General features: G+C 39.9%; 1 protein-coding gene across 1 annotated transcript in view; it reads right to left on the reverse strand.

Annotated features, from left to right (window-relative positions):
* Positions 1-453: 453 nt before the first annotated feature.
* LOC119815277 (phosphatidylinositol 3,4,5-trisphosphate 3-phosphatase TPTE2-like) overlaps positions 454-22643 on the reverse strand; it is a 101819-nt gene continuing 79629 nt past the window's right edge. Inside the window, exons 17-20 of the mRNA XM_042055150.1 lie at positions 19151-19242; positions 14235-14327; positions 2175-2245; positions 454-556 (exon numbers count right to left, since the gene is read on the reverse strand). Of these exons, the coding sequence (XP_041911084.1) occupies positions 454-556; positions 2175-2245; positions 14235-14327; positions 19151-19242 (359 nt within the window). The remainder of the gene's footprint in view (positions 557-2174; positions 2246-14234; positions 14328-19150; positions 19243-22643) is intronic.

Raw genomic sequence — 22643 nt, forward strand, 5'->3', positions numbered from 1 at the left:
ATTGACATGAAAGATTGAATGCTTCAAAGTTCTTCAAAATAATACCTAATACTTCTATGTACAGAATGTGCCAAACAGTACAAAGAGATCCAGGCATGGTGATATATACCTTTAATCCCTGCACTCATGTGGCAGAGCCAGGTAGATTTCTATGAGTTCATATCTAGCTGACAGTGAATTACAGGCCAGCAAGGGCTTTATAGTGGGACCCTTTCTCAAAAATAAAAAGAGAAAGACCATATTGTATATGCCTTCAAAAGAAAAAAAGGCCATCGACATAATTTTTCCTGTATACATTTAATATATTTCCCAGAAACATGTACACACATACTACAGACACACCACCCATGACATAAGTTAGAAGACATAAATGTGCAGCCTGCAGCAGAAAGAACATGCTTCTCTCCAAGAAGGGGAACAGCACTCACTCAACAGCCACTACACAACTTTGGGCTATATCTCATCGAAATACACTTCCACTGCAAACTTTGGACTGTAAATTTTCCATGTTTTTGATTTATGAGTATTATCCAATTCATTTCTTGGTAGATAAAGCCTAAGAATAAGAAAAAAAATCATTACATTTTCTATTAGGGCTAACAGGAAGCCATGATTAATTTGTTGGTGCTTCACAAAAAGGAGCCCACTAGCTGTCAGAGTCTCAGACCCTCTCTGTGTGTTGGCTGACCCCTTCATCTCTCCAAGATCAAAAGTACCTTAGTAAGAACAGTTTCTGACTCTTCTAACACTGCTTCATAAGGTATCATTCATCATATTTCTATATGAGGGGTGAAATAAAATATTGCTTTTCCTTTAAGTGAAGAACTTTGTGTTTTGGCTTAACATCTGTCTCCTGCCTATAAACAGTTTATTTTATCCTTCTGCAAATTGAATGTTACAAACATCTTTAGCATCTTATATAAAGTGAGAATTAAAATGATTCAACTTTGCTTTTCCTATATCAACATGGATTATAAAGGACCAAGTCTCATAAATCAAAGTTTGTGCACATCCAGAAATAAATGGTCAAAATCTCCACCAAATACAAATTACTACAAATCTAAATCATGTGCTTTTCAAGTTCTCTTCTGGTGTCTTACAAGGCTTGAATTATCATCAGGCCTTGGTCAGTTTGTCAGTCTGAAGTGATTAAGACAGTATTAACTCCTGGCCTGTTCAGTGACAACCATTTCAACACCACCTACCAATTTACCAGATTACAGTTTTTTGCCTGTAGTAGATTCTCATTCCCTCTGTCTATCTGCCTGTCTCCCCTTGTTCTCATGACCACAAGATTGTTTGGAATAATTAAATCAAAGTAATATTTTTTTATTTTTTTTGAGACAGGGCTTCTCTGTATAACAGTTCTGCTCACCCTGGAATTCACTTTGTAGACCAGGCTGACCTAGAACTAACTCACTGAGATCCACCATCCTCTGCCTCTTGAGTGCTGGGATTAAAGGCATGCACCACCACTGCTTGGCTCCAATTAATTTTTTAAATTAGGATTTTCAGCTCAATTTCTAACAAATGATTTTCTAATAAATAATATTTAAGTGGGAAATTATCACATGAATAATTTTAGGTGACTTCACTAATACCATGCTTTCTAACTTCTGTCCTAGATGTTAGGTGCAGCAATCAGTTTCTTAGCTATGGACCCCTGGGTCACACTTGGAATTTGGTGGTTGGGTGCCAATTAGCCAACACTCCTCTAGGCCTTACCAAAATCAAGGCATTAAGGGATACATGTTAACCTTCCATGAAAGGAGTTTACAGTCACACTCAAGATCTGAGTATAATAGACTTTAACTTATAGTCGAAGGGCACTTTGCTTCTGAGTAATGCATCTCCATCTTGAAAAAACCTTTACCAAGGTACATAATGTCCCAAGTGAGAGGAGCAGAGTGGAGGTAAGAGTAGCTAATGGGACTGAGTTCCATAAAAAAGTAAACACAAATTGTAAATGTATATTGTATGTGTATTTCATATTAATAATAAATGCAAACAAACCCTAAAAGATTTTAAAACCACCTTAAGATAACTGTTTCACTGGAATGACTCAAGGGTTTATCTCGTTTCTATAAGATGAACTTAGCACAGCTTGTTAAACCTTGACATAATACATACATGGAACATTAAGCTGTTTCTGCTGGATTACAAGGTATCCCTACCTGTTTTTTCGTATAAAAGATGTATGAAACCAAAAGAAAAAAGGGCAGTCATCATAGTATTTAGGAAGATTCTAAAAAAGACATGGTTAAAGAGAAAAAGATTAGTTTCCCAATAAAACTGGCACAAAGAACTAATAATCCAGTGAATTTAAATTTTCTTCCCTTAAACCTTTAAAACCATATTAGCAATCATATCAATTAAATATGCAGCACTTTACAGTTTATAATGATATAGTTAAGACACAAGACGGCTTCAACAGAATGTTGAAGGATAATCAATATATAAATACATGTTTATGTATTATATACAATATATAGTTTATATATACAAAGAATATAATATAATATACAGTATATATTCTCACACATATATTCCCATCTTTATTCCCATATATTCCTATATATATGTATATATATATATATATATATACACACACACACACATACATACATATTCACACACACATATAGTGACTTATCTGCATTTATGGAAATTTACAGGTATTTGCACTGTTAAAAACTGAAAACGGATGAGGAAAGTGTGGCACATATGCACTATGGAATAATCTCCAGATGTTAAGAAAAATAAAGTCATGATCTCCCTCCTTTTGCTCCTCATCAGGACCTTGGGAGCTCAATCCGGTGCTCCAATGTGGGGCTCTGTCATTTTCTCCATCCAATGCCAGGTGAAGGTTCTATGGTGATATGCAAGATATTCATGAGTATGGCAATAGGATCTGGACATTTCTGGCACCCTCTCCTCAGCTGCCCAAGGAACTAGCTGGGGGCGTCTTCCTGGACACCTGGGAACCCCTCTAGAGTCAAGTCTCTGCCAACCCTAGAATGGCTCCCTTATAATTAAGATATATAATTCCTTGTTCCCATATCCATCTTTCCTATATCCCAACCATGAGCAAGGAAGTCAGGACCGTGAGGAGTGCGTTTACCCATTGAGACGGTGGGACAGAGCTAACGGGAGACCACCAAGTCCAGTTGGAATGGGACTGATGGAACAGGGGACCAAACCGGACTCTCTGAATGTGACTGACGGTGGAGGAGGACTGAGAAACCAAGGACAATGGCAATGAGCATAAACCCTACAGCATGGACGGGCTCACTGTGAGCCTTGTCAGTTTGGGTGCTCACCTTCCTGGACTTAGGGGGAGCTGGGAGGACCTTGGACTTAACACAGTGAAGGGAACCCTGATGGCTCTTTGTCTTGGAGAGGGTTGCAGTGGGAGTATGGGTGGAAGGGAGAGGAGGGAAGGGGGAGGAGGGAAGGGGGAGGAGGAGGGGAGGAGATGGAAATTTTTAATAAAAAAAATGAGAAAAAAATAAATAAAGTCATGAACTTTGCACATGGAGGGATGGAACTAGAAAAAATCATATTGAATGAGGTCCTTTTTCATTGCTTTAGTTGGCCCCCGTCTTCCTTCCCATGAGGCATGCTGCTCTCTTCTTTCTGGGATTCTTGGATTCTTAAGTACCAAAAGCTGCTTCTGTTATTACCTTTTGTGTTCTGTGATCATCTCCTTATCTACTTAGCACACCTGAACTCAATGGCCTTCCTTCCAGGGCTACCCTGGAAAATGGCCCTCTTTTTAGGAATGAACCAGACAAAGCAGACAAAAGCCACAGGTTCAGTGACTTCCTGCCCCCTCGGTAGCAGCCTGGGAGAGGGATCACAGCCACTCCCTGACCAGCTACACTTTCTAGTCTTCTGGCTGGGACTAGTCTCACTGGCTACTGCCTCCATCTTCTGACCCCACCCAGCTTGCACCCAAAAAAACCGTCCCTTCTTCCCCCCCTCTTCGGGTTCATAACATCTCCAGCGCAGCCGGATCAGGGTGCTGGAACTGCATAGGGAGTGCAACCGGCAGGCAGGAGTTTCTTTGTTTCAATAGCCTGCCTGCAGCAAGGTAGGCCCTCTCCAGAACTCCCTGGCCAGCAAAGACACTGGATATAAGGACCAGAAGACACATCTGGGAGGACCAGAAGACACATCTAGGAGGACCAGAAGACACATCTGGAAGCAAAGACACCAGATACTAGCACCAGAAGACTCATCTGGGAGCAAAGACACCAGATCTTAAAACTGGAAGACACATTTGGGAGACGTCCCTCAGCTACCAGGAATCCCTGATTCAGTGCTGTGGAGTCCCATCTGGATGGCCTTCCCTAGTGTATTCAAGTGTCCTGACCATGTACCAAGGCCACCTAACCAGAGGGGGGAGAGGCTGCCCTCCAGGCAGGTCTGAGGAGTCCCGCAAGGGAGTGTGGGCTCCTTCAGATTGTGTTGCAAGGAATAGCTCCTGCTCTGGCACTGAGGAGATCCACCCAGATTCAGTCAGAGCAAGGATTGGAACAAGTCACCAAGTCTCTCCTAGCTCCATTTGAAGGACGAGATGGGCAGGCGCCAATTCAAGAACTCCTCTGACAACATGAAAGGCAACATGACATCACCAGAATCCAGTCATCATGAAACAACAAGGATTGAACACCCTACCCCAGAAGAAATAGAAGAAATTGACCTTAAACAGTTCTTTATGAAAATAATAGAGACCTTAAACAGGAGGTAAAAAACTGCCATAAACAAATGGAGATGACAAACAAAAAGGTAGACGAAATAAATAAATCTCTCAAAGATACCCAAGAAAAACAAGAAAAAGCAATCAAACAGGTAAGGGAAACAGTACAAGACCTGAAAAATGAAATGGAGGTAATGAAGAAAACACAATCTGAGGGAAGACTGGAAATGGAAATTCTGAGTAAATGAACAGAAACTTCAGAGACAAGTATTTCCAACCGAATACAAGAGATGGAAGAAAGAATCTCAGACTCTGAAGATACTATAGAGGAAATAAACTCTCAGATTAAAGAACAAAACAAATACAACAAATTCTTAACACAAAACATCCAGGAAATCTGGGACACCATGAAAAGACCAAACTTAAGAATAATTGGGGTAGAAGAAGGAGAAGAATTACAACTCAAAGGCCCAGAAAATATATTAAAAAAATTATAGAAGAAAATTTCCCCAACCTAAAGAAGGATATCCCTATGAAGCTACAAGAAGCCTACAGAGCACCAAATAGACTGGATCAAAAGAAAATATCCCCACGCCATATAATAATCAAAACACAAAATATACAGAATAAAGATCAGATATTAAGAGCTGCAAAGGAAAAAGGTCAAGTCACATACAAAGGGAAACCTATCAGAATTACACCTGACTTCTCACTGGAAACCATGAAAGCCAGAAGGTCCTGGATAGATGTGCTACCAACACTAAGGGAACATGGATGCATGCCCAGACTACTATACCCGGAAAAGCTTGCATTCACCATTGATGGAGAAAACAAGATATTCCAGGACAAAAACAGATTTAAACGATACGTAGCAACAAATCCAGCCTTGCAGAAAGTAATAGAAGGAAAATCACAAAACAAGGAGTCCAACAATGCCCACAATAACTCAGACATCTAGCAACCCTTCACCAGCACAACTAGAAGAAGGGAAACACACAAACTCTACTACAAAAAAATGACCGGAGTTAACAACCACTGATCATTAATATCAGTTAATATCAATGGACTCAATTCACCTATAAAAAGGCACAGGCTAAGAGATTGGAAACGAAAACAGGATCCAACATTCTGCTGTTTACAAGAAACACACCTCAACCACAAAGACAGACATCTACTCAGAGTAAAGGGTTGGGAAAAGGTTTATCAGGCAAATGGTCCCGAGAAACAAGCAGGTGTGGACATACTAATTTCCAATAAAGTTGACTTCAAACTAAAATCAATCAGAAGAGATGGAAAGGGACACTTTATACTCATAACAGGAAAAATCCTTCAGAAGGAAGTCTCAATCCTGAATATCTATGTCCCTAATATAAAAGCACCCACTTATGTAAAAGAAACACTTATAGAATTCAAGGCAGCCATCAAACCACACACACTAATAGTTGGAGACTTCAACACTCCACTCTCACCAATGGACATGTCAATCTGACAGAAACCTAACAGAGAATTAAAAGACTTAATGGAGGTAATGAACCAAATGGACTTAACAGACATCTATAGAACACTCCACCCAAATAGGAAAGAATATACCTTCTTCTCTGCGGCTCATGGAACCTTTTCGAAAATTGACCACATACTCGGTAACAAAGCAAACTTCCACAGTTACAAAAATATTAGAAACCACCTGTGTCTTATTGGATCACCATGGATTAAAATTACAATTCAACAACAATGCTACCCCCAGAAAGCCTAGAAACACATGGAAACTGAACAGTCAACTACTGGGTCAAGGAAGAAATGAAGAAAGAAATTGAAGTCTTTCTTGAATTTAATGAAAACAAAGACACAACATACTCAAACCTATGGGACACAATGAAAGCAGTGCTAAGAGGAAAGTTCATAGCACTAAGTGCCCACTTAAAGAAAACAGAGAAAGCACTCATTGGAGACTTAACAGCACACCTGAAAGCTCTGGAAAAAAAAAGAAGCAGACTCACCTAGGAGAAGTAGAAGACTGGAAATAATCAAACTGAGGGCAGAAATCAACAAAATAGAAACACAGAAAACAATCCAAAGAGTCAATGAAACAAAAAGCTGGTTCTTGGAGAAAATCAACAAGATTGACAAACCCCTATCCAAACTAATTAAACGGCATAGAGAGAACATGCAAATTAATAAGGTCAGAAATGAAAAGGGGGACATAACCACAGACACAGAGGAAATTCAGAGAATCATTAGATCTTACTACAAAAGCCTGTATGCCACAAAATTGGAAAATGTAAAAGAAATGGGCATTTTTTAAGATAAGTACCATATACCAAAGTTGAACCAGGACCAGGTGAGCAATCTAAATAGTCCTGTTAGTCGTGAAGAATTAGAAACTGTTATCAGAAACCTCCCTACCAAAAAGAGCCCAGGACCAGATAGTTTCAATGCGGAATTCTACCAGAACTTCCAAGAAGACCTAATACCTATACCCCTTAAGGTATTTCATAATATAGAAACAGAAGAGTCAGTGCCAAATTCCTTCTATGAAGGTACCGTTACCCTGATACGTAAACCACACAAAGACTCAACCAAGAAAGAGAATTACAGGCCAATCTCACTCATGAACATTGATGCAAAAATTCTCAATAAAATACTGGCAAACCGAATCCAAGAACACATTAGAAAAATTATCCACTATGATCAAGTAGGCTTCATCTCAGAGATGCAGGGCTGGTTCAACATACGAAAATCTATCAATGTAATCCATCATATAAATAAACTGAAGGAAAAAATCCGTATGATTATCTCATTAGATGCTGAAAAATCATTTGACAAAATTCAACACCCCTTTGAAAAAGGTCTTGGAGAGATTAGGGATACAGGGGTCATTCCTAAATATAATAAAGGCTATTTACAGCAAGCCAACAGCTAACATCAAATTAAACAGAGAGAAACTCAAGGCTATCCCACTAAATTCAGGAACACGACAAGGCTGTTCACTGTCTCCTTATCTCTTCAATATAGTGCTTGAAGTTCTAGCAATAGCAATAAGACAACATAAGGGAATGAAGAGGATTCAATTTGGAAAGGAGGAAGTTAAACTTTCGTTATTTGCAGATAATATGATAGTATACATTAGTGACCTCCAAACCTTTACCAAAGAACTCCTACAGCTGATAAATACCTTCAGGGAAGTGTCAGGATACAAGATCAACTCCAAAAAATCAGTCGCCCTCCTATACACAAAGGATAAGGAAGCAGAGAGGGAAATCAGAGAAGTATCACCTTTCACAATAGCCACAAATAGCATAAAATATCTTGGAATAACTCTAACCAAGGAAGTGAAGGATTCATTTGACAAGAACTTTAAGTCTTTGAAGAAAGAAATTGAAGAGGATACCAGAAAATGGAAGGATCTCCCATGCTCATGGATTGGGAGGATCAACATAGTAAAAATGGCAATTCTACCAAAAGCAATCTATAGATTCAATGCAATCCCCATTTAGGTCCCATCAAAGTTCTTCACAGATATTGAGAGGGCAATAATCAACTTAATATGGAAAAGCAAGAAACCCAGGATAGCCAAAACAATCTTATACAGTAAATCAACTTCTGGAGGCATTACCATCCCTGACTTCAAACTCTATTACATAGCTACAGTATTGAAAACAGCTTTGTACTGGCACAAAAATAGAGAAGTCGACCAATGGAATCGAACCCATAAACCTATGAACACCTGATTTTTGATAAAGGAGCCAAAAGTACACAATGGAAGAAAGAAAGCATCTTCAACAAATGGTGCTGGCATAACTGTATGTTAACCTGTAGAAGAATGAAAGTAGATCCATATCTATCACCATGCACAAAACTCAAGTCCAAATGGATTAAAGACCTCAATATTAATCTGAACACATTGAGCTTCATAGAGGAGAAAGTGGGAAATAGTCTACAACAAATGGGAACAGAAGACCATTTCCTACGTATAACCCCAGCTGCACAGACATTAAGGGCAACATTGAATAAATGGGACCTCCTGAAGCTGAGCAGCTTCTGTAAAGCAAAGGACATTGTCACTAAGACACAAAGGCAGCCTACTGACTGGGAAAAGATCTTTACCAGCCCTGCAACTGACAAAGGTCTGATCTCTAAAATATATAAGGAACTCAAGAGAGTAGACTTTAAAATGCTAATTAACCCAATTAAAAAATGGGGTGCTGAACTGAACAGAGAATACTCAACAGAAGTTCAAATGGCCAAAAGACACTTAAGGTCATGCTCAACTTCCTTAGCTATCAGGGAAATGCAAATCAAAACAACTTTGAGATACCATCTTACACCTGTCAGATTGGCTAAAATTCCAAACACAAATGATAGCCTTTGCTGGAGAGGTTGTGTTGTAAGGGGTACACTCATCCATTGCTGGTGGGAATGCACACCTGTGCAGCCACTTTGGAAAGCAATGTGGCGGCTTCTCAGAACATTCGGGATCAACCTACCCCAGGACCCAGTAATTCCACTCTAGGGAATTTACCCAAGAGATGCCCAATCATACTACAAAAGCACCTGCTCAACTATGTTCATAGCAGCATTATTTGTAATAGTCAGTTCCTGGAAACGACCTAGATGCCCTTCAGTGGAAGAATGGATGATTAAACTGTGGAATATATACATGTTAGAATACCACTCAGTGTTAAAAAACAATGACATCTTGAATTTTGCAGGCAAATGGATGGAAATAGAAAACACTATTCTGAGTGAGGTATCCCAGACCCAAAAAGATGAACATGGGATGTACTCACTCATAATTCATTTCTAGCCATAAGTAAAGGATATCGAGCCATAATTCATGATCGTTGAGAAGATAATAACAAGGTGAACCCAAACAAAACCATATAGTAATCCTTCTGGACATTGGAAGTAGACAAGATTGCAGGGCAACATTTGGGAACTTGGGGGTGTGGTGAGACGGGGCCAAGGGAAGATGGGGAGAGAAAAGTGTGAAGGGGAGAATGGGGGAGGCTCGGGTGAATGGGATGCTTGGCATACAGGAAGGGTGGATATGGGAGCAGCGAAGCATATATCTTAATTAAGGGAGCCATCTGAGGGTTGTCAAGAGACTTGACTCTAGAGGGGTTCCCGGGTGTCCAGGGAGATGCCCCCAGTTAGTTCCTTGGGCAGCCGAGGAGAGGGAGCCAGAAAAGGCCAGTTCCTATAGCCATACTGATGAATTTCTTGCATATCACCATGGAACCTCCACCTGGCGATGGATGAAGGAAATGACAGAGCCCCACACTGGAGCACTGGACTGAGCTCCCAAGGTCCTGATGAGGAGCATAAGGAGGGAGAACATGAGAAAGAAAGTCAGGACCATGAGGGTCTCATTCACCCACTGAGAGCGTGGGACAGAACTAATGTGACATCATCTACTCCAGTTGGAATGGAACTGATGGAACATGTGACCAAACCGGACTCTCTGAATGTGGCCGTCGGTGGAGGCTGACTGAGAAGCCAAGGACAATGGTGCTGGGCTTTGATTCGTCTGCATGGAAGGTCTCTGTGGGAGCCTTTTCAGCTTGGTTGATCACCTTCCTGGACCTGGGGGGAGTTGGGACGACCTTGGTCTCATCATAGAGTAGGGAACCCTGATGGCTCCTTGTCCTGGGATAGGGAAGGAGTGGGGGTATGTGTGGAGGGGAGGGGAAGGAAGGGGGAGGCGGAGGGGAGGAGATGGAAATTTTTAAATAAAAAAATAAACCATGAGCCGGGCGGTGGTGGCGCATGCCTTTAATCCCAGCACTCGGGAGGCAGAGGCAGGCGGATCTCTGAGTTCGAGGCCAGCCTGGTCTACAAGAGCTAGTTCCAGGACAGGCTCTAGAAACTACAGGGAAACCCTGTCTCAAAAAAACCAAAAAAAAAAAATAAATAAATAAACCGTGAAAAAAAGCCACAGGTTCCTGTGAGAGAAACACCTGGTCATTAACCAGACATTTAGGCATTAGGTTTTCTACCAGGACAAAGAAATAGTTTGTGAAAGACGTGTGAGTATATACAGCCATGTCAGCAGGAGCTCTGTTAGAACATATTGAGATTTACAGTCTCTCTCCAAAGAGAGGCTTCAAGGCAAAACTGAAGGAAAATAAAGCATTTCTTCCTGATTTCTTTAAGGGAAAGTTACATTGTATAGTTAATCACTGGCAAAGGTGATGATAGAAATACCTTTATTTTGGGAATATACTTTCATGTTCTGGCTTTGATGATCATAGGGCTGTATACTTCCAAGGTTTCCTGATGGAGGAATCTCATTGGTTAATAAAGAAACTGCCTTGGCTTTTTGATAGGCCCACCCTTAGGTGGGTGGAGTAGACAGAACAGGCTGCTGGGAGTGAGGCAGATGCCTCCGGCAATCGCCATGCCTCTCCTCTCTGGATCAGATGTGATGAAACTCCGGCCCAAGATGGACATAATGCTAGAATTTTCCTGGTAAGGCACAACCTCATGGTGCTAAATAGATTATTAGATATGGGTTAAAGCAAGATATGTGAGAATTAGCTCATAAGAGGCTGAAACTAATGGGCCAGGCAGTGTTTAAATGAATACAGTTTGTGTGTTGTTATTTTGGGGCATAAGCTAGCTAGGCGTCCGAGAGACAGACAGCGGAAAGTGGCCTGCAACTCTCACAAAAATGGCACCCAACGTGGGGCTCAAACCCACGACCCTGAGATTAAGAGTCTCATACTGTACTGACTGAGCTAGCTGGGCCCACGTGGATGGGCGCCAAAATGAAGGGGTGTGGTCGATCGGCAGTTATGATTAACCAGACTAGCTTTATTATAAAACATTCAGCTTTAATAAAGGAAAGAAAAGGGAACTTACAAAAGCCAAGGTTCCAGCGAGGAGCGCAGGAAAACAAAGAGGAAGCAGGCTGCACACCCGCAAGATTTTATAAGTAAATATTAGCCTAAGGGGGACATGCCTTACAAACAAGGTGATTGGCTGGGCTTCCCCTTCAGTTTCCTAGGCAATTGTCTTTATGTGGCCAGAAAGAAACACGAGGAAAATATAATCACATGACAAGGGAGATCCTTCATCCTGATTGAAATCTCTTGTCAGCTGGGAAGCAAGAATTCTGGCACAGTAAACATTTGTTATACAGGTGGCTAACAGACATTTTTTTCTTCCATATGTAGCTACTTTATGTTAAAATAGCAAGGGCCCAGGCTTAAGGCCTGAATGTGTATGACCTAGGAAAAGGCATCATTCCTTCCGACCGACATTTTTTGCACTATTGAAACCATACCTTCTAGTAGTACTCCGGTGATTATCAATTATAATTCTGTCAGACGATGCCTAGGAACCACCCTACTATCTGATTTAGGTTCCAAACAAACCTTTCATAATATCTTCAAAGCTCACCAAAATATGAATAAGGAAATAACATTAAGTGTGACTCTCTTAAAAAAGCATCTTCTGGATGCTTTTCTTTCTACTTATCCTTGTTTTTAAAAATGTATATTCCAATATTTTTTATTAACACCAATTCTGATTCATATTTGCCAGTCCCTAAATTCCTTTCTGCCCCAAAATCATGAATCCTGGTCAGGCCTGGGTCAAAGTGTCTAAAAGTCAAGCCTCAGAGTAATCTTTAAGGGTCCCCATGCAGCTGCTGTAAGTGTCCTTCACAAATAGCACTTGATTGTTATCTTTGTTAGAGACTGCTGTTTGATTGGGAATCCAGAGTGACTCCATTATTCAAGGGCAGCAAGCCTATATGGCAACTACTTAAGTCACCTGCTCCAACATATTTAAAATTTAAGTAGCTAGCAGAGAGTAGGCAGAGGATGAGAAAGGAAGAGAAATTTTAAGTAACTAACATAGTTATTTGTAGTAGAGATAATTTTATAGAAAAATGAAACAAGTGATACTTAAAGTTAGCTACAAACAGTAAATATCCAGACACAGCATTTACAACTGATAATATAAATTAAATACTTAAGATATTATGAGCAATGACAGTGGAAGACAGTCCTATTTCTCATAAGGTAAGATTAGATTAATAAACTATTATATTGCTTATCAATTCAAAGGTAAGTTAAAAAAACTTTTTGCTTTTTGGTTTTTAAAGACAGGGTTTCTCTGCAGCTTTGGAGCCTGTCCTGGAGCTAGCTCTTGTAGACCAGGCTGGCCTTGAACTCACAGAGATCTGCCTGCCTCTGCCTCCTGAGTGCTAGGATTAAAAGTGTGCTCCACCAATGCCTGGCTAAGAAACTATGCTTAAAGTATGTTTTAATATAGTGGCAACAATAAATTTGGTTTGTCATTTTGGGTTTTGGGGAGACAGAATTTCACTATTGTGGCCCAGTTGGTTTGCAACTCACAATCTATATCAGACTGTCCTCAGACTCATAGCGATTCAACTACCTCTGTCTCCTAAGTGGTGGGATTAAAGACATATGGCAGAACTCCCAGTGGCCACAATGTATTTTTAATATACAAAACAAAAACGTAATCACTGCTTTATAGTATTTTGTTTATTTTTAAGTCAAGATGTTTCCATATTTATTTAAAAATTAATATATGTTTATTTATAGAATTCATGAAATACAAAAATATTATATATGTTCTTTAGGAAAAAGTGTTTCATTTTTATTTGTTGCTTTCCTCTAATTTCTTTGCTATAGTGGTTTATTATTTGTGTGTTTTTTTTTAATTTTTCAAGCAGGGTTTCCCAGTGTAGCCTTGGCTCATGGAACTCACTCTGTAGATCAGGTTGGCCTTGACCTCAAAGAACCTGCCTCTGCTTTCCAAGTGCTGGGATTAAAGGTGTGCACCACCATGGCCCAGCTATTATTTGTGTTTTAATAAATAAAACTTAACAGAACATTAGAGGGCTAAGCAGCCATACTAGTCAGCCATACGGGTCAGAGAGTGGCAAACATCTTTAATCCCAGGACTCAGGAGACAGAGGCAGACAGACCTCTGTGAGTTCAAGGCCACTCTGTACTAAACAAGATTGAATATGTCTAAAAGAGAAACAGAGCTCACACAAAGGTGATCCCAGCACCTGGGAATCCATGCCTTTACTCCCAGCACTGGGGAGGTGGAGACAGGAGCGATATGCCTGGGTGGAGAGAACTATAAAGGGAAAGAGGCAGGAACTCAGTGGAATGTGGAGTCTGAGGATGGAAAGGTGCATTATAGGGTTGCCATTGTTTGTTTGAGCCCTGGTGGAGGAAAGATCTCTCTAGTGATCTTCAGGTTGAGCACTAATATCTGTCTCTGGGTTTTTATTATTTGTGCTACAACAGTCATGTCTGTCATTTTCTTTACTGGGCACTGTAGCAAAGGAAATTCCAAACCAAAACCATCAAAAGACTAGACAACAAAGTCATGCTTGGTGACACAGACCTGTAACGTCAGCATTTGGGAGGCTGAGGTGGGAGGACCACATGTTCAAGGCCAAGTTGGGTTGTATGGTAAGCTTCCAGTCAATCTGTGCTATGCAACTCTGTCTCAGACAAGAAAAAGCTGTATTTTGATTACTCACCGGAGAGAGAAATTTCACTTTCACATCATCATATAGAGCTGGACAGTTGAATACATTAATTATTAATCTGTCTGTTTCAACATCATGAAACATCTGTAATACAAATGAAATACAGAACTATATGCTTGGTTAAAAAGTACAAGCATAAAGTTCAGCTTTACTCTCTCAAACATCCTAAAGTTATAAAATATTCTTGGTGTCATAGCCCAATAATTATATATATATATGTAGATATTAATCTTTCTATGAAATTGTAACTCAGTTATTTAAATTAACCTTACATCTGTTGAAGGCTATGATGATATACTGTTGAAAATACAGTAGCAAATATAATAGTTCTCAACCAAGAAAGCATTACTGTTGGATATACATTATCTGATTTTCCTATGTCAAAGCCTTTTTAAAAATGTGCTATGCATGCCATCCCCAAACCCCATGTCTTGTGCTGGTTGTGCAGTCTTTATACCTACCCATTCTCGTAAGTTCCTTGAAACCTGAACCACTTACAACATCCACAATACTCAGGCCTAACCCTGTTAGCTCAGCTTCTGTGATGACCTAGCCTGGTAAGTGCTTACAGAACATCACCAAATCCAAGGCCAAGCCTTGCTGGAACAGCCTGTGCACTCACAAGTTTAGCTTGGTGAATACTCCAGATTATATCTCACCTATACATGCTCCTATGCATAGCTTTAATAGTGAAGCTTGTACACCAGCCTAGGCAAACCCAACCATAAGTCCCATTCATACACTTTCTTGGTTACCACTGAATTGGAATCGCCCACATTCTTCTAGTACAAAACAAACACTGAGGGGCTAGAGAGATGGCTCAGCAGTTACAATGCTGGCTATTCTTCCAGAGAACTTGGATTTGGTTTGCAGCACCCACATGGTAGCTTACAGCCATTTTTAATTCTGGTGGGAATCTGATGCCCTATTCTGACTTCTCTGGGCACTGTATGTACATGGTGTACATATACAGTCATGCAAAACACCTGTACACAAAGAATAAAAATCAACACTGAGAACCAGAGAGCTGATATACTAACTCTTTGTATCTGATGTCAAATCGACCAAGATTGGGTGGCAACAGCAAAGCCAAGTTTCTACTGTATAGAGCAGACTAGAATTTCACACCTGATATACAACTGAAGAAAGAAACCCACATGCCCAGTTCACTTTGCAAAAAAAAAAATTCTCCAATGGGAACTACTTAGATAAACTAAACTCAGGACACAGACTTTAAAATAACAATGATCATAAGCAAGGAACTCATGGAATTTAAAGAGGTCACAGATTTCTTTTTTTTTCCATGTAGTACCACCTATGCTTTATTTTACTCACTTTAGGTTAGCTGGTGTTTTAAAACATTACAAATAGCAATTAATGAGATTAGTATATCTATATCTATATCATCTATCTATCTGTCTATCATCTATCTATCTATCTATCTATCTATCTATCTATCTATCTATCTATCTATCTATCTATCTATCTATATGCATGCTTGGAGTCATGTATCTTCGAGGGAGAGGCCACAAATTTCTAAATGAACGTCAGCTCCCGAGTGAAGTCTAAGAAAGCATAAGCACAGCTAAATGAAACACAAAGTAAAGTCAGGATCTAAAATGTGAACGGAGTAAAAAGATAGAAATACTGAAAAAACAATGCAAGCTGAGATGATGGAACTGAAAAACCCAATAATCCAATTAGAAAACTAGTAGGATGGGTCAAGTAAAAGACAGAATTTCAAGATGTGAGAGTAAAGTAGAAGAATTGGGCCACTCAAACAAAGAATATAAAAAATTTCAAAAAACAAAGAGGTATGAGAAACTTTAGAGACTCCATGAAAATACCAACACCATGAATTATATGCATAGATGGAAAAGAATTCCCAGTGAATGACAGACCAGATCATAGAAGAAAATTTCCCCAAATTAAGGAAAGATATACATATAAAGATACAAGAGACTCATGAACCATGGACCACCTAATACACAGGGCCAGAAAAGAAACTTGCTATGGTATATTATAGTTAAAACAAAATCTATAGAACCAAGAGGGTGTATTGAAAACTATAAGAGAAGAACCGCAAGTCACATATAAAGGAAAAACATCAGAAGAACTGTCAAATTATTAGTGGCCAGAAGATCCTGGAGCAGTATACTCCAATCTTTGAAAGAACACAGATGCTGCCACGATGTTCCACGTAAAATTCTAAAGGAGGGAGGAGACCAACAGTCCTACTTAGCTATGACATCTACGAACCATATGACTGACCAACATGACATGATAACCCCAAGGGCACAGTGGCCTACATGCCTTGGCAGTAACCAACAGCTCTTTAATTGGGCTTAAGCCAAATTCAGCAAGAGGAAAACCATGCCTGATCCTGGAAATCTAGCTAACGACTCAGTGCTAATAAAGTCACGGAACACTGTGGAAAAATGGGCAGAAAGATTGTAAGAGTCAAACAGGCAGGCAGTTTGCTGTGATGTAATGTGTTGCTGCCCTAACATCTAACAAAACAGATTTCAAACTAATATTCAGAAGATAAAAAGAAGGTGACACCATTCTGATTAAGAGGACAATTAACCAAGAAGACTTTACAGTCCTACACATATATGCACCTAATTAGTAGGCACTCAATTGTATTGAAAACAAAACAAACAAAAAATGAAAGTACTACTGAATTTCAAAACACAGTAATAATAATATGTGACTGATTTCAGTAGCTCACCTCCAATAGAAAGGTAATTTGGACAAAAATTACAGAGAAACATTGGAGTTATATGACATCAGACATCAAATGGACCCAGCAGGCATCTATCAATTATCCCACCCAAACACTGAAGAATATATATTCTACTCAGTAGCCCATGGAACTCTCTGTAAAACAGATCACATTCCAGTATACAAAACAAGTCTCAACAAATACTAAAATGATTGAAATAACTCTGTATATTCTATGTGGCCACAATGCAATAAAGTTTAAAATCAACAACAAAAGAAACTCAAATAAAAACAAACTAATAGAAATTAGATAGCACAATACTAGGTCAAAGAAGACATCAATAAAGAAGTATTTTTGGTCTCCTGAAACTAAACAAAAATAACAAAACTCTGAGGAATATTAAAAGCAGTACTAAGGGAGTCATTTATTCTTGTAGGCACACACATGTACACATCATAAATAAATAAACAAATACTCAAATAAATTGAGTCAAAGAGTAGCTCCTGGCTTTGAACAAGGACCTATTGCACAGCATTTTTTGATTTATGGCCTTTCATAGTGAGAAAGTATTTCAGAATGCATAGTTTAGGACCTCATATGTTACATCACATAAGGAGGACCTTGTCAGGAGACTTATAGAAACTTAGATGTGGGCAAATAAGGGTCTGAGTAGATAGTAGCAGAGAGGCATAAAGAAGGAGAATATGAAGAGAAATTTAAAAGGCATAACCAAGAATAATTATCAATAAACTGGATTTGGGGTCCATAGCAAAGAGTCAAAGACAATATCACATTTTAATATCCAACTGAGTGAATACTGGTACCATAAATGGAAGCAGAGAAAAGTTCCCTTAGCAGATGTCTTTAAAGAGTGCCCTAACGACAGATTTGGCAGATATCACACAGCGAATACTCAGAAACATCTACAGAGTAAATGAAAGAACAAATTATAATCTAAAGAAACAGAATTATGAGCACAACAAGAACAGAGTGAAAAGATAAGAACTGAACATCAAGAATCAGGCCTTCAGCTAGGAGAGGCAATAACAAACAAGAATTGTCTGAGGCAGGGACTAGCATTAGTAATAACTTAGTGTTAGTAATAAAAGAATCTTAGAAGTTCCTAGGTAACATTTATTACTTTAAAAAAAGTGACTGGAAACAAGATAAAATGGCCAAAACTGACATGAATTTAAACATGACATAAACTTAAAACCTTAATAGACTGCTGGGAAAGCAAAGACAAAGAAAGAATAAGCTAGAATTTACAGAAAGTGCCTTGCAAAGCCCATTTTGAACAGTGAGGTGAAGCGAGCTCTGGTTTGCAACAAAACCAAGCATCACCAAACAGATGGTAACCAGAGAGCATCATACATCTCTTTGTGGCTTGGGGGAATGAACAGGCTATTTTGGTGTTGTGTTTCTCTCTCTCTCTCTCTCTCTCTCTCTCTCTCTCTCTCTCTCTCTCTCTCTCTTTCTCTCCCTCCCTCCCTCTCTTTCTCCCTCCCCTTTCCCTCCCTCCCTCCCTCCCTCCCTCCCTCCCTCCCTCCCTCCCTCCCTCCCTCTCTCCCTCCCTCCCTCCCTCTCTCCCTCCCTCCCTCCCTCCCCCTTTCCCTTCCTCCTTCCCTTATTCTTTCTTTTCTTATGTTTTTTGTTTTTGTATTTCAAGACAAAGTTTCTGTGTAGCTTTGGAGCTTGTCCTGGAACTCACTTAGCAGACCAGGCTGGCCTCAAACTCAGAGATCCACCTGCTTCTGCCTCCCAAGTGCTATGATTAAAGGTGTGCACCACTGCCTGACTTGATGCTGTGTTTTCAATGAAATTCCAGGGCTAGGGAAAACGCTTGATTGGTGAAGTAACTGTTGTGCAAGCATGAGGATCTGAGCTGGGATCCTCAGCATATACACAAGAAGATAGTTCTGCAATCCTAACACTGGGAGTGTGGAGACAGAAGGAGCCCTGGTCTTGCTGAATTAGCAAGTACCAGGTTTAATGAGATACTCAGCTTCAAAAAATAAGGTGAGTAGCCATAAAGGCAAGCACCAAATATTGACCTCTCGATTCTGCATGCACGCACACATACATGTACCTGTACCAGTCAATATCACTATACTCCTCCACATACACATGCCAACAAATGAAAAATAAAACCAGAAATTTCAGTTAATGTGTTTTCTCTTACCATACAATTTTTAGAAGAAAAACAGGAAAATATAATCTCCTGCCACATTACTATTTGTACTTCTAGATCACTTCCGTCACCTTTTCCAATACCTGAGTGAAAGTGAAAAATATAGACTTGTTAACTCAAAACAGCTCTCCTATTGACACAAGAGCTTGAGAAGAGAACAATGTAGTCATATTTAATCATTTGACCTTGTAGAGATTTTGGTTTTGAAAGCCAAGACTGTAAAGACCTAATTTTTTCTCCTAAAGCAGACTTTACATGGCTAGAGAGAGAGGGAGAAAAAAAATCTGTAGAAGTTTTTAGAGTCAGAATTCCATTTTTCATCTTTCTAGAAAAAGAACCAGTGAAGGTGGTTTGCAAACTTTCTTAAACTTTCAATCATGACATTTAAAAATACTCATCTAAATTCCTCTTGTTCTACCCTGAGCCCAGTTGGGAGCATGGGAATGGGGGTGGGGTGGGGGGAAGGGGAAAAGTGGAGGGTTGGGGAGAGCTTGGGGAAGTGGGATGGTTGGGATGGAGGAGGAGTGGATATGGGAGCAGAGAAGAAGATATCTACATTAAGGGAGCCATTTGAGGGTTGGCAAGAGACTTGGCTCTAGAGGGGTTCCCAGGTGTCCATAGGGAGATGTCTCCAGCTAGGTCCTTGGGCAGCTGAGGAGAGGGAGCCTGCAATGGCCCTATTCTATAGCCACTCTGATGATTATCTTGCATATCACCATAGAACCTTTGTCTGGAGATGGATGGAGATAGAGATAGAGCCCCACATTGGATCACTGGACTGAGCTCCCAAGGTCCAAATGAGGAGCAGAAGGAGGGAGAACATGAGCAAGGAAGTCAGGACCGTGAGGGGTGCATCTACCCACTGAGACGGTGGGGCTGATCTACTGGGAGCTCAGCAAGGCCAGCTGGACTGGGACTGATGGAGCATGTAATCAAACCGGACTGAACGTGGCTGACAATGGGGGCTGACTGAGAAGCCAAGGACAATGGCACTGGGTTTTGATCCTACCGCATGTACTGGCTTTGGGGGTGCCTAGTCTGTTTGGATGCTCACTTTCCTAGAACTGGATGGAGGGGGGAGGACCTTGGACTTCCCACAGGGCAGGGAACCCTGATTGCTCTTAGGACTGGAGAGGGAGTGGGGACAGGGAATGGGAGGGAAATGGGAGGAGGGAAGGAGGTGGAAATTTTGAATGGCATTATTTATAAAGCAAAAAAATTAAAATGTTTGAATTTTTAACAAAAAACCCCCAAAACAGAACAAAAATACAGGGTGGTCATATTCAGACTTTCTTTAGCACTCAGTGTAAACATCACATGAATGTTCTTGTGCCCCTCTTTTTACTTCTCGTGGTCCCCACTTCCTTTGTCATTTCCTCAGAACCTGGTTTGGAAACCTCCACTTAACTTACCTTTCCCCCATATTGTACCTTAACAGATACTCTAACAAGACACAGTCATTTCTGATGGTCCATCCAACATTGTTTTCTTTATATTTAAGGTTTCATTAACACCATCTTACTAAATTATCATTATGAATTGTGGTTTCTTGCCTCAGTTCCCTATGCTCCATTCCAGTTACTGAACTTCTACTGATGTCTGTCAGAAATCAATGAAATGTAAAAACTGTTACATGCGCATATGAAATGTTTTATGTAACACAGTATTATGCACAATGACTATAATGATAAAATTAAAAATTATGGACCTATATGAAGACACATATATGAAGCCACATGACAAGAAAAATGAGTATTTATACCCTTAAGTTCTCACACACTTAGAGATTTCAGACTATATAAGTAGACCTTAATGATTTAAAAACACAAAATAAAACAAATAAACAAAAATACTATGAAGTGAAGCATCTTTCTTACCCATCTCTTACCTGTTTTATTCCCTAGCCCCAAGTCTGTAACTAATATTATCTGTTTTTTTTTAGGTGATGGGAATTTTTGCTCTTTTTAATTAATTTATTTTTATTTTTGTGCACGGTGTTTTACCATGGGTATCAGGTTCCCTGAAGCTGGAATTACAGACAGTTGTGGTCTGCCATGTGGTTTCTGGGAGGTAAACATGGGTCCTCTGGAAGAACAGTCAGTGCTCTTAGCCCCTAAACCATTGGATATGTGAATATCTATCTATCTATCTATCTATCTATCTATCTATCTATCTATCTATCTATCTATCTATCTATCTATCTATCTCTATCTATCTATCTATCTATCTATCTATCTATCTATCTATCTATCTATCTATATCCCGCATGCATGCATACATACTTGCATGCACGCACGCGCGCGCGCGCGCACACACACACACACACACACACACACACACACACATTTCCCCTCTCTTCTCCCCTCCCACACCTCCCCTCTGCTCCACCCCATCCACTTCTCCTCTGTTTCTATTCAGAAAGGGTGCACCTTCCAAGGATATCAACAAAACATAACACATCAAGTTGTAAGACTAAGCACCTTGCCTTGTATTAAAGCTAGGCAAATCATCTTGATTTGCTTTTGTTTTTTGTTTTTAACATAATCAATTGTGAATGTTTGTTTTCCACATAAAGGTGAACACTTTTAACCCTTTCTGTTTTAGAGAAAAAGTTTCATGTAATATCATTGCCTTGGATTCTGCCAAAATTTGGGTTTAATTAACTGATAAGAGAAGAAGTACAATGTTATAGGTTTTGCAAAGTATCACACATGAACAGGCAGACAGGAAATGACTGAACTTACAGGTAAGTGCAAGCTACTAGACACAGCTAGCTTACATTTTTTTTGGAAAGATTATTTGTAATTATCAATTTTCTACAAAGTAAATATTTACTTCTGCTGGGATTTGGTCTGACTTGGGCTTGCACTAATCTTGTGCATTCTCCCACAACACTGGAAGGTCATATGTGCAGCTTCCCCATTGTGCTTGGAATGTACTGTTTCCTTGTGGTCATCCACTCTCATATTTCACATCATATTTCCAATGATCTCAGCCTTGGCACCATATATATGTTTCACTTTATGTAGCTGGTGATTAACACTAAGACTTAGAACTGCAGAGTATAAGAGACTGCAGAATATACTTAAGAACTTTTAAAGGGAAGGAGACACTGGGATAAGCCTTGTCTAACATAAGCCTTATCAGCTATATGAGAATAAATAAAACATTTTCTGCCTGGGTATTTATGGCATCACAACAGAGATGCCAGTGAAGGTTGTAGGAGGAGGGGACGGGGTAAATGAAGGGATCAGGTGATGAGAAAAAGGGTTTAATCTTGCAGATGGACCCTGAACTAGAGATGAGTATGGGTCTTATTTCCCTGCCCCTCCACTAAAGCGTGGGCCCAAAATCTACTGTGGGCTAAGAAGCAATGAGAGAGGACAGGGAATGACTTCTCCAACCCCACACCAACTGTTGAAGAAAAGGGAATGAGAAGGATACTTAGGAGATGTCAACAAGCTGTCACATGGCCAATGGACAA

Source organism: Arvicola amphibius, chromosome 5 (assembly GCF_903992535.2).
Source record: "Arvicola amphibius chromosome 5, mArvAmp1.2, whole genome shotgun sequence".
In the NCBI taxonomy this organism is placed as follows: Eukaryota; Metazoa; Chordata; class Mammalia; order Rodentia; family Cricetidae; genus Arvicola; species Arvicola amphibius.